The sequence below is a fragment of the Takifugu rubripes genome, chromosome 14 (genome assembly GCF_901000725.2).
Source record: "Takifugu rubripes chromosome 14, fTakRub1.2, whole genome shotgun sequence".
Lineage (NCBI taxonomy): Eukaryota > Metazoa > Chordata > Actinopteri > Tetraodontiformes > Tetraodontidae > Takifugu > Takifugu rubripes.
Genome location: NC_042298.1, coordinates 811,489 through 824,737, shown reverse-complemented (window position 1 = coordinate 824,737; position 13,249 = coordinate 811,489). Strand labels below are relative to the sequence as shown.

Below are 13,249 nucleotides of genomic sequence, written 5' to 3'. Positions count from 1 at the left end.
ATTATTGTTGTTGTTGTTAGTATTAATGTTTTTGTTGTTGTTGTCCCTCATACCACAAAGGGAAAGTGGAGGATTGAATATTGTTTCCCTTAGAGCTGATTCCTCATCATGGTCACAAACCTTTTTCTGTGCCCACCGACTGCGACCTCTGGACACAAACCTTACAACGGGGATCACACATTACAGGATACTAAACTGTCACTGGAGAGCGCCTGGGAGGGACTGACACACCAGTAAGAGCTGTGAAAGGCTGTTGATCCAATCGTAGCTTGCGGTGTCAGAAGAACGCGTTGCCCTGATTGGCCAGCAGAGAGACTGTTGACATGCACAAAGTTCAGTTCTGTTTGAGACAGTACATTAATCAGCCCCATACTAGATCATTATGGAACCGTGAAAAACTTATTTAAATGTAGAGAGGAATAATAATAATAATAAATCTGAGACAAGCAGTGGAACAGTGAAGGTGACTGAGGGAAAGATCTTAGGGTGGCTGCCAACGAAGTGGGGAGGGTTTAGCAGCGACCTTCTGTCTGCTGCTGGAATACATCTATGGTGTCTTCATCTTCCATCTCCAGCTGTGCAGGTGTATCTGTCTCGTTGATAGGCTGGCCATCAAACCTGAATCTGATCTGCCTTATCTGAAGGCCCTGTCGTTCACAGTAAGCCTTCATGAGTTTGTTGAGGGGTGTGTGCCTTTTGATTTTGAACTGAACCACAGAACCATCCTGCCCTGCAACCTTGAGGTTGATGTGATCATTCTCTTGACTCCCTCCTTTGGCTTTTCCTCTGACATGGCGACTGTATTTGTGGGGAGGGTTTTTGGAAAAGTGTTCAGGCCAGAAAATTTCAAGCCACTACAATAAAGAATCTGAGTGATGAGTGAATCACAATGATTCTGAGGGCCTTTCAAGTATATCCTCCTTTATATTTCTGTTTTTCTTCCATGTTATTTGCAGTTTTTTCTGTTTCAGAAAGTTTACATATTGTCTTGTTGATGTGTGACAATTCCCACCTCAATTTGCTGTAACCCAACAGCCTTTGATCCTTCAAATTCCAAGTGCAGAAAAGGCCAAAACAGGTCAAACGTGGCCTCAACTGACCACAGTAGCTAAATGGACTGGTTTCCTGTTAATTGGAGGTTTTATGATCCTACAGGGATCCATACGCGTGGCACTTTTCATCTACCTATGTTACTCTATTCATTCTTAGTAAAAAATGTTATTTCACTGAAGAAACAGAAATTAAATTTATAGAAATCTTTGAGTTCCAAAACCTTTTATATATCCAACTGCTGATGCACATTTTTGGGAGTTTTCTGGCATAAACAGGGCTCAAAAATGTGATCATTTGGGGATGATAACAACAACAGCAATAATAATAATACAAAGACATTACGATCCTCACTCGTGGACATTGTCCATGGCTTATACACTTAGAAAAGTAATAATAATAATATCCGTTTAAACATTTAAAAACCTAAAGAAATTCTCTGAATTGTTTAGTTTGATTAAATAATTTTGCATGTATACCATTTTTTGAGTTGATTACTTTACCTGCGTGTTTGGAGACATGCATTTATTTATGTTTTAAGGCTCACCATCCTCTGTTTCATCACTCCCAAAGTGCCTCCTATAGCAAAGTACGATCTCCAGGTTGTAACACTTATAAAATGCTGTTAGGACTCCCAGCAACAACAAGATGATCCCCAGACCACCAGCCAACTCCAGACGATACATATCTGCATTCAGAGACACAAGACGTTAAACTACTGTTATTACATGATGACCTTCTACAGAAGAAGAGCTTAAGTAGATACATTAGTTTCCTTTTCTATGTCAAAATTGGATTTGTGGCACTTATTTATTAAAGTCTAAACCTTTCTTGAATAATCAAATTATCTTCAGAATTATAGCCATCTATAACATGCTATGATACCCCTGACTACAGCACGACTCATATTTAATGAGTGTGTAACATTTTTAGTCCTGCTGCTCGATCATCAAACTGTTATGAACAAGCACAATGACACTCTGCCACAAGCACGGAGGTGTGCATGAGCCCGCAGGTTCAATATTCTAGTTAAAATTCAATTTGGACTTTTAAAAAACCAAACTTTTTAGCATTTCTTCGTCAGGGCTTTAATCAAAGCATATGCATAGAAAACTTTTATATTTTGTTAAAGATGAAAAGTGATTATCATATTATCCAATCAGGTCTATAGATAATAGGTTTCGTTTCGTTTTCTCCCACTTATCCGGATCCGGGTCGTGGGGGCAGCAGCTTCAGGAGGGATTCCCAGACAGCCCTCTCCCCGGCCACTTCCATCAGCTCTTCTGGGGGAACCCCCAGCCGCTCCCAAGCCAGGCGAGAGATGTAATCTCTCCACCTAGTCCTGGGCCGGCCACGAGGCCGCCTCCCGGTGGGACATGTCCGGAACACCTCTAAAGGGAGGCGTCCGGAAGGCATCCTAGCCAGATGCCCGAGCCACCCCAACTGACTCCTCTCGTTGTGGAGGAGCAGCGGTTCTACTCCGAGCCCCTCCCGGATGTCCGAGCTTCTCACCCTATCTCTAAGGCTGAGCCCGGCCACCCTGCGGAGGAAACTCATTTCAGCCGCTTGTATCCGCGATCTCTTTCTTTCGGTCATCACCCAGCGTTGATGGCCATAGGTGAGGACTGGATCGGTTAAGCGCCCGCATCACTGCTGACGCCGCTCCGATCCGCCTGTCGATCTCCCGTTCCATCCTGCCCTCACTCGTGAACAAGATTCCGAGATACTTGAACTCCTCCACCTGGGGCAGGACCTCCTCCCCAACCCGGAGAAGGCACTCTACCTTTTTCCGAGCGAGGACCATGGACTCTGACTTGGAGGTGCTGATCCGCATCCCTGCCGCTTCACACTCGGTTGCCAACCGTCCCAGCATTTGTTGGAGGTCCCTGCTCGATGGCGCCAGAAGAACTACGTCATCCGCAAAAAGCAGTGACGAGATCCTCCGCCCACCGAACTCGACACCCTCCACTCCCTAGAAATTCTGTCCATAAAAGTTATGAACAGAACCGGTGACAAAGGGCAGCCCTGGTGGAGTCCAACCCTCACTGGGAACGAGTCCGACTTACAACCGGCTATCTGGACCAAACTCCTGCTCCTTTGGTACAGGGACTGGACGGCCCTTATCAAGGGACCCTCCACCCCATACTCCCAGAGCACCCCCCACAGGGTGGGGACCTGGTCATAAGCCTTTTCCAAGTCCACAAAAACACATGTGGACTGGTTGGGCAAACTCCCAACCCCCCTCAAGCACCCCAGCAAGGGTAAAGAGGTGATCCGTGGTTCCACGACCAGGGCGAAACCTGCATTGTTCCTCCTCGATCAGAGGTTCAACTATCAGTCTAATCCTCTTTTCCAGCACCCTGGCATAGACTTTCCCAGGGAGGCTGAGGAGTGTGATCCCCCTATAGTTGGAACACACCCTCTGGTCCCCCCTCTTAAAAATAGGGACCACCACCCCGGTCTGCCAGTCCAAGGGCACTGCCCCCGATGTCCACGCAATGTTGCAGAGACGTGTCAACCAGGACAGCCCTACAACATCCAGAGCCTTAAGATACCCCGGGCGGATCTCATCCGCTCCTGGAGCTCCGCCGCCGGGCAGCTGTTTCACTACCTCGGCAACTTCCGCTCTGGAAATTGCATGGTCCACCTCCTGGTCATCCGACTCTGTTCCACCTTGAGGATGCGTGTTGGTAGGATTGAGGAGCTCCTGGAAGTATTCCTTCCACCGCCGGATAATTGCCCCAGGAGACATCAGCAGCTCCCCACGCACACCTAACACGGTGTGTGCGAGTTGCCACCTGCCGCCCCTAAGGCGCCGGACAGTTTGCCAGAATCTTCTCGGAGCAGACCGAAAGTCTTCCTTCATGGCCTTACCAAACTCCTCCCATGCCCGAGTTTTTGCCTCCGTGACTGTCGCGGCCGCAACCCGCTTAGCCAACCTGTACCGGTCAGCTGCTTCCGGAGACCCACAGACCAGCCATGACCTGTAGGCCTCTTTCTTCAGCTTGACGGCTCCCCTCACCTCTGGTGTCCACCATCGGGTACGGGGATTACCGCCACAACCAGCACCAGCGGCCTTGCAGCCACAGCTCGCGACAGCCGCCTCGACAATGGTGGAGCGGAACATGGTCTATTCAGACTCAGTGTCCTCTACCGCCCTTGGAACATGATCATAAATAATAGGTCACCAACACAATTCTCATCTTTGGCTCTATGCACCACCACAGTAGATTTGAAATGAAATGAACAATTTCTATATGAGCCTCCCACTTAAGGGCCAGAAGTACCGGTAATGGGACAAACAAAACGATAGTAAAACAGACGGTAATATTTAGATCTTGTTGGTTTCATTTCAAAGTCATTGTGGTGTAAAGAGTCAAATGATGAGCATTGAGTCGTGTAGGAGCAGGACGTAGGATGTAGCAACCTACGTGGAACCTCACGACCAGGTCGCTGCTATTCTTGCAGAACAGCTGTTCCAAGTTTGGACTGGAAAATCCGAGATAAAAGTGGGACACATCTCCAAAGGTGGTGGACAACAACCATGCTAAGATCCTGTGGAACGTCCAGATAGAGACTGAATAACAGGTGATGGTAAACCAGCCAGAACATATGGTGGTGGACAAAGAGGGAACAAAGGTTGGAGTGGCAGATGTAGCAGTTCCCAATGACAGCAACATCAGGAAGAAGGACCAGGAGAACCACAGAACTCCCAGGGTCGGAGAGAGCAGCTGGAAAGGATGTGGGCAAGAAGGACATCAGTGGTCCCCGTGGTCATCGGAGCACTTGCGGCTGTGACTCTCAAGCTGGAGGGATGGCTCCAGCAGAAGCACTGACACCTCTGCTCAGAAGAGGGCAGCTCAGGGAACAGCTAAAAACGTCCACAGGACCCTTAATCCCCCAGGCCAGCGTCTTTAAAGCTGCTGAGAAAATGAAAGGACGTGCTACCTGGGGATGAGGATGAAAGTCTGAGAAAACTCAGACCCACTTACGAACTCACGAATGGGGTTGTGACAAACCTGCTGAAGAACAGGTTTAAGTTAGAAGCAAATCCCAGGTCTGCTTTCACTCTGGCTCCAGGCTAGTTGGAGCCCATCTGTTTTCTCCCAGCCTTTTTTTTTGGTTACTATCACTAAACGTGTTCTGAATCTTCTCCCTAAAGCTTTTCTTAACCTCTTCCAGTTCCCTCCTCAAATCCTCAGTGCTATAGTCTTGCCACAGTTTTTCTTGATGACATTCAATATCTTGATTTATTTGTGGTTTATTGTTTGTGATACAGCAAATATTTTCCATTGGGACAATGGTTTCTTTAGGAATTCACTGATAGACCTCCCCACTCTGTGGTGATAAAGCCCTCCAGAGGAGCATCCTCTCTGTTGATGGAGCAAACATTTATAGTCCTTCTGTTTCACCAGAATCATCAGCTTCATTGGTTAGTCACAGATGGGACAGAGACAAAAGACACACGACAAATCCACACAGGTAGATGGGAATAAACACAAAAACCAAACCAAAATCAACACAAATCAATTGATTCAGACAGGAAGATATAAAGATAACTTAAAAATGTGTTTGTCAAAATGTCCAAACCTGTTTGACTGTTTTCGTTAAAAAATGTAAAATAAAAATAAAAACACAAAACACAACACAACCTTGTGTTTTATAGTGCAGTCATCAGAAATGTGGAGCTCAAGTCATGAGTCAAAAGTTAAAATTTTTGGGTCTGAGTACCAGAAATGGACATCATACATACATTTCTTACGCAGAAAAACACTTCCGCTGCGCCTCCCTATGTGGTTTTCCACATAGCAGGTGTAATTGTCAAGGTCAGCCTCCTCGACAGCATCAAATATTAAGGAGAGCTGCACCTCCCTTTCTCCTAGATGCTCCTTCAAAATCCTGAATGAATGCACAGAAGAAAACACCAAAAAAAATCACTTTGACTTTTAAAAGAAACAAGTCACATTTTCCAAATCTGGCTTAGAATCAAGAACCTCAAGGATTTTACAGTGCATAACTTTTGGCTGCAGCTTCCCAGCTTCTTCTGAAGAGCTCAGTTGTAATAGAGGGAGCAGCATATTGACAACAGTGTCAGCCCGCTATGAGCCAGGCCAGAACGTAAAGCTCTTTATCTGAAATCAGCCCCTCTGTGTCAAATCAGGAAATATTCTGTGAATCAGAATCTGTGGAGTAATTGATCTGGTCTCTGTCCATCCCATGTTCCAGAAATAACTAGTCAAAGAAAAAGTTGCTGGGTTACCTGACACACCCGGCTAGTTTTTGTCAGGGAAGAAGACCTCAGCATCTTTAATCTGTGTCACACTATAGCCCCCTTTGGCAGCAGTTTGTGTATATGACCCCAAACAGATGTTTAACCAACAGTTAAACAGTGTTTTTGTCATATTCTCAGTTGACACACACTTTTCTGGGTGCTCATATTGTCCATAATTTGGAATAATACACATAATAAGTGTATTATAAGTGTCCCGAGTTAGAAGAGGTTCATCTAAAGCATATTGAAACGTGTTATTTGTCACTCATGTTGTTACCTGACTTCACTTTCTTTGATGTGTCCTGCAAGTTCTTCCACAAACTTCTCTCCTTTCATCCAGTAGACAATAGGCTGTTTATTTTCTCCACTGTAGCCAAAAAATGCCTTGCAGTCCAAACTCAGGGGCATTCCTGCAACAAGAATTCAAAGAGACAGATATTTCCAACTTGATTCTTAAGGAGTGTCCTGAGGCACTCCCAGGCCAGCCTAGAGACGCTCAGCACTTTAACAAAATTAGCGGTATTTTCTAGCGTGGATCAGCACTTTCACATTGCCAGCACTAGCTGGTCTGACCTCCCTGAGAGGGGCGTGGCTGTTTTCCTTTCTCTCATATGTCATTGGATCATTGCATTTACAATGTCATCATTACATCTTTACGAGCACCAGACAAGTGTGAGGTAACCAGTGGACAGCAGGAATGTCAACTTTGGTTTGTACTTTGCAAATTTGGCCCTTTTTTTCAAATTTACAAGCTCAGTGCAGATTGAACAATGTCTGAGTGATAATGTGTCAAATGTATTGCTCCAGTGATTAGGCAAAGGAGAAACTCCAGAATAATTTCTCTAAAGAATTTTTGAAAATAAATACTCTGTCTGGGTCAGGAAACTGCAACAGTACCCAGGGGCACCATGGCGCCGCTTCCGAGATGGAGATGCTCAGGAGGTAGAACCAGAGCTGAGTGGCCGTATATTAATGTGCAAAGTTGGGACACTCTGAGTGTCCCAGGGTGGCAATATTTTTGCAAAAATCTGCCTCCGAATATTCCTTCCCTGCCAGAGCTGAACAGCTTGCGGATCTTGTGATTTTGTAAGGGCACTGTCACGATAGCTAAGAACATCATCGTCATCATCATCATTTAATTTAGTAGGACGATGTTGGACGGCTTTCAAATTACAGGCAAACAGCGGCATCTTGCTAATTTCCTGGGTCAATAGCAGGACCCAGGACGAAATGCCATGACAACCCTTTCACAGTGCCAAAACGTCACCCTGGGACAAAGAGCTAATTTTGTGCAATGTGAAAGAGGCCATATTCTTTCCAGCCTGTCTTGAGTCTACCTCGGGGCCTTCTTCTGGTAGGACATGTCCCTAGGAACACATCCCTAGTCAGGCGTCCAGGTGACATTTGAAAGAGATGCCTGAGCCAACTCAGCTGACACCTCTCAATGGAAAGGAGAGGCGGTTCTACCCTGAGCTCCTTCCGAGTGACTGAGCATTTTAGCCAACCTCTAAAGAAGCACATAGCCTCATTTTGGGTACAGGAATCTGATCTTGTCCTTTCGGTAACTACCCGAAGTTCATGACCATAAGTGAGTGGGAACATAGACTGACCGCTAAATCTAGATCTTCACATTTTGACTCGGCTGTTTCTTTACCACAATCGTCCAGTACTCCAACCACAAAAAGACCCCGAGATACTTGAAGTCCTCCACTTGAGGCAGGACCTCTCTACAACCCAAAAAGGGCAAGCCACCCTTTTCCGGTCCATTTGCATTACCACTGTAAAAGAACCACACCAGGGTCCAGTTGCAAGCAACCGAGACCCACATTTTTAAAGGGACAGAAGTGCATTTCTGTGGTCCAGGTCGTTAGTCCAGACATACCAGGCAACAAACCCTCACACAAATTCACACTAACAAACAACAGCTGGCAACAAATGCAGTTCATCTGACTATCTGATAATAATAGGGCTGCTTCCTTACAAGGGAGGTGATAGACAGCAAGGCGCAGGTGACAATTATGACAAGAGGCTTATATGCAGACTCAGTCAATCAATCAAACACTCAGGATTCTACACTTTATGTAGCATCTGTTACAATCAAAATTGTCTCTAGGCGCTTTGCAGATGCCTGATCTCAACCAGATTGCAACCGTAACTTGCTTTTGCAGCACGTAACATCAAGAAGTTTATTCATCTGATGGGTGGTAAAAAACAGCAATTCCACGATTCAGTGTCACCCACAACTCAAAGGCTCCCAGTGTAACTATTACTGATACTCACTAGAGTGAATCACTAATTTAATTTCATTTGTGAATATATATTTATAAAAATATATTTTTCTTCCCATGCACATATTTTTTCATATAACCTGTATAAAGGTCTTGTCAAAGTACTGCAACAAATGACCCCTTCTACACTTATATTTGATGACAGTTCTAATTAACTACATCTTTAATGCCTATTTAGGTGACAATTGATTAGCTGGGAGGCTGGCCTCATTTTAAATGAACAGATTAAATTAGACTGAAATTACTGACTGAAATTAAATTTTTGACAGGCTTAATTAAATGGCTATTCACAAGGGGTGTGTTTTAAATTATACACCAATGACTTACTTGCAGTTTATTATTTCACATAATTTTTCAGGATCATTATTTTAAGCGTTGCTTCCTGTAATTTAAAAACCATTAATATGGTAATTTTTCAGGATCAATCACTATAGTTTATTGTAGAATATGCCATTCAGTTGTTCATTTGGACTCAGACCATCTTTAATATTTGGACATTATTAATATTTGGATGGTCCCACCGCGTCTGGTCTGGCCTTTGAGTGCCTTTTTTGATCCTTGTGATTTTAATTTGCTCCCAACAGGAGTCACACCATAACCCCACCCCCCCACCCAAGATGAGAAAAGCCATTGGCCCTGATGGCATTAACTCCAGGACTGTGCAAATCAGTTCTGTGGAATACTTCTACACATCTTGAATGTCAGGGTGAGTCTGTAGAGAGTTCCACTCCTGTGGAAAATAACCCTGACCCAACCCTCATGTGTGGGTCCAGTTCCTAAGGCAGCACATCCCAGGAAGCCCAACCACTTCAGGCCAGTGGCTTGAACCTTCCACCTGATAAAAATGATGGGGAAGATTGTTCTCACCAACCTGTGACACCTGGTGAGCAGCGAGGTGCAGCCGTCATATCGATTGGGCTTTGGTGTGGAAGATGCTATCATCTCCCTGCTGCATTGGTCAGTTTCACATCTGGAGAGTACTGGGAGCACTATAAGGGACATGTTCTTTAACCTTCTGAGTGCTTTCTACACAATCCATTAACCATTAAATCTTGGATTCTTAAGGGTGGGATATTAGAATTTTAGCATGCAGAACTACGGGGAAAAGTTCCTCCCACCCTGGCTCTATTACTGATCCCTCCCTCCTTCCTACTGCATGTCTCCCAGAATCCACATTCTTCTTCTTCCCACTCCACAAACAGTCCAATGAAGTATAAAAACTACTAAACATGAACGAGAAGTAGATGTTACTCTCAGTCACAGTGCACAGAGGACACAGTACCAACAGTCACAGAGGATAAAACACAGTATTTTGAAGAGTAATCCAATGAGGTAAACACATAATTAGCCGAAGCTACACAGCCACTGCAGCAACAAAAGCAACTTGGCAGCAAATTTTAGTAAAAACTTTCATCGTATTTACAAGAGGACAGCTCAGAATCTGGACGTCCTCAAGAGACAGAGAGCAGAAGAGCAGTGGAAAAGCTTCAGAAGGGGCAGCAACCTCCACATCCATTTAAATCTTTTCAGATCCACAGGTGTACATCACGGCTATGCCATATCGATGTTCACTTTGTAATGTTTCTCTCACATTCCAACTCTCCTTATTGCTTTTCAGTGAGTTTAGAGTTTGTTACTTTGCCTTGAAAAGGCCACTTAAGCCACAGGAGGAATCAGATGCTTGCTGATGCCTGCGAGCAGCTTGCAGCGTTGCTTCCTCAACTAAAGTGCGTATGCACATGTAAGTTAACAGAATGGGAGGACAGAGTAGGGCCCTTCAACCAATTAGAAACCACTCGACCAGAAGAGGTTTGATTGGTCATAGATGCTGATAAAGAGACAAAAACTAAAAATATGAATGCACCAAACATACAGACCTTTCCTTAACGAGAGATGAGAACATAAAAAAAAACATTCTCAACGTTAATATGTAGTTTTTCAGACAGACTTTGAATACCCATCCGTTAACCTCCATTCCACACATAAAAGTGACAAAAATATTCCACTTAAGGCATCTCTCCGGGTTAGCTCCAGCACATTCCAAAGCCATTCCAAGTGTGAAAATGCTTTGACAGTAAAAACATGAAACTGTGTCCTCAGGGACCAAAAACACACCAGAGATGGAATTTACCATTTCTACTGGACGTTAATAATAATAATAATAATAATAATAATAATAATAATAATAATAATAATAATAATAATAATAATAATAACAACAACAATATTAATAATGATAACAACAACAACAACAATAATATTGTTGTTATTAACAATAACAATAATAATAGTAATAATAGTAGTAGTAATAATAATAATAATAATAATAATACATTGGAAATTTAAGAATCATAAGCAAGCATGGTTACTTCTCACACTGCAACAAGAGCATAAATATTTTTTCTATGTGAACAGAAAAACCAAGAAGGAACAGCTGTTACCTGCTATGACTTCTGTCACTGTGTCCTGCTTCTCTGGAGGGAAAAGAACCCTGGGAGGGTGGGTGGTCTGGAGAGCTGGGAGTGATAAAGTTTAGAAGCGTAAGGTAAAGGATAATAAAAGACGAAAATAGATGGTTCGTATTTACTTACAATTTAAGTAAAAATGCTAATCAATACATCTAAATCAGAGCAGTTGTATTGTAATTATTTCTGTTTTTTTTATTTCCTATTATATTTGTGTGATTCTTTTCTTCACAGTATTAGGCTACACAATCTGATGAAGATTTGGAATTAACGGGAAGATAGAGATTTATCATTAAGAATTCAAAACAATAATTAATGCAGGGTTTATGACTTTTGCAGTTACCTCAGAATTCCTTTCAAAAATACTGTTGTATTTTTATTGTAGTTCTTTCTAACTGATTAATGGCCTGCCCAAAAAACACGTCACCACCTTGATTTAACTAAGCAAAGAGGTACGAGCCTCCTACTGGGTAATTACTGTAGAGGCCATTATCTTTCAGCTGGCAACAGTTATCTAAGAGTAAGTGATGCAGTAAGCAATATCTCATGTTGGAACACTCATCCTGTGCTCAAGGGAACCATATTAGTCTGTTTGAAAACGATCAAACCATTTTCCTGCATTAAGCAGGGAAAACCCCAAAGGAGATTGCAGAAACTACTAAAATTGGATTAAGAACTGGAAACTGCCCATTATTAATAACTGTAAGGATACTGTGGACCCATCAGTTTCAAGAAATGTGCTCTGGAAAAAATCCTGAATGATGAAGGTTTTGTGAAATGAGATCTTAGAAAACCACCAGCAGAACTCAACTCTGGGCTTAGTGGTGAAGTAAGAGCGCATCAACAGGGGCAATGCACGCAAGGAAGCCAAGGAAGTAAGAAAACCACTCAGGAAAAAAAGGCTTCCATTTGCTGGGGAGCATAAAGACACATTTTCCAGTCGTAGATCGGCCACCACAGAGTCCACGCTTGGAGAATCTTTGGGTTGTGATGGAGAAGCTTTGTGTCCAGCTCTCCCACCATCAATACAAGATCTTGGTGTAAAGTACAGTTCTGCACAGAAATAAATCTTGTGACATTGCAGAAACTTGACCTGTAGGTGTGGTGAGGCTGCGGCACCAGGGGATGCTGGGTCTACAAGATTAGATGGAGCTCGTGTGTTTGACTGAGTGTCCCTGGCACCATGTTGCTGTGTGTATGTGCCTGTTTATGACGATATCTGTTTCATTATTCTTTCTTGAGGAACAAAAGGAGTCCAACTTGGGTATCTCAGCAGTAGGACACAAGAATGGCAACTATGTATTAAAGCTGCTAAAGCAACAGGTAACAAGGTATTTCATTATGGTCGCTAACTATTTTAACGCTTGTTAATCTCAATTTACTTATTTCAAGCTTCGGTGTTTCAGCGAGGCCAGATCATACTGACATCTATCCAGGCCAGTTACGGGAGTGGCAGTGGAATATGGAACCATAATATTGAATATTATGGCTGTGACAGTCCACAGGTGAAGCACATGGAGGTCCAAATGAATAGGCAGATGGAGCTGCGAAGGTGATTCATCCAAAAACCATGCAATTTAAACAATTTAGGGATCACCCAAATAAAGACAGCACTAACACACAATGAATGGAGCTAGGAGAGAATTTAGCTGCAAACAAATAACTTACATGGTGATGGCATGTTGACAGGAACAGGGACAGCAGATGATCTGACAATGAACTGCACACAAGGAAGAGACGATGAGTTGGGACAAAAAAATGTAAGTAAAGAATTTACAAAAAGAGAATATCCACTTGGATTAATGAGAAAAAACCAACAAGAAACTAACATCACAGATCCAGTTATCATGATGTAAGATAAGAAGGTGAGAAGAAGATAGGATAAAGAAAGACAGGAAGTGGAGGAAGAGGATTGGGTTAGTCCAAATGAAGAGCATGAGGAATAATGGGAAACTTCAAAATGGTGACCTGGTTGTGTCGAACTGTTTGTGTTGTCAGCTAATTATACCCAAGTTTGTGTTTTCTGTTTAATCAAAGCAGTGCGTAATTGATAAATGTATTCTGTCCTTCCAATAGAAAGGACTTATCTATACACATATACAGTATATGTGTGTGTGTATGTGTGTATGTGTGTGTGTGTATCTGTATATCTTTTCTGGCCAGTGTGATAACTA

General features: G+C 43.3%; 1 protein-coding gene and 1 pseudogene across 3 annotated transcripts in view; both read right to left on the bottom strand.

Annotated features, from left to right (window-relative positions):
- Positions 1-13,249, bottom strand: part of il1rapl2 (interleukin 1 receptor accessory protein-like 2) — a 59,873-nt gene that overhangs the window by 14,699 nt on the left and 31,925 nt on the right. For all 3 annotated transcript variants that reach the window (XM_011618138.2, XM_029847294.1, XM_029847295.1), the window contains 4 exons: positions 11,052-11,126; positions 6,600-6,732; positions 5,804-5,949; positions 1,598-1,738 (listed from right to left, as the gene is read on the bottom strand). In XM_011618138.2, the coding sequence (XP_011616440.2) occupies positions 1,598-1,738; positions 5,804-5,949; positions 6,600-6,732; positions 11,052-11,126 (495 nt within the window). The remainder of the gene's footprint in view (positions 1-1,597; positions 1,739-5,803; positions 5,950-6,599; positions 6,733-11,051; positions 11,127-13,249) is intronic.
- On the bottom strand, positions 441-793 carry LOC115252371 (small ubiquitin-related modifier 3 pseudogene; annotated as a pseudogene).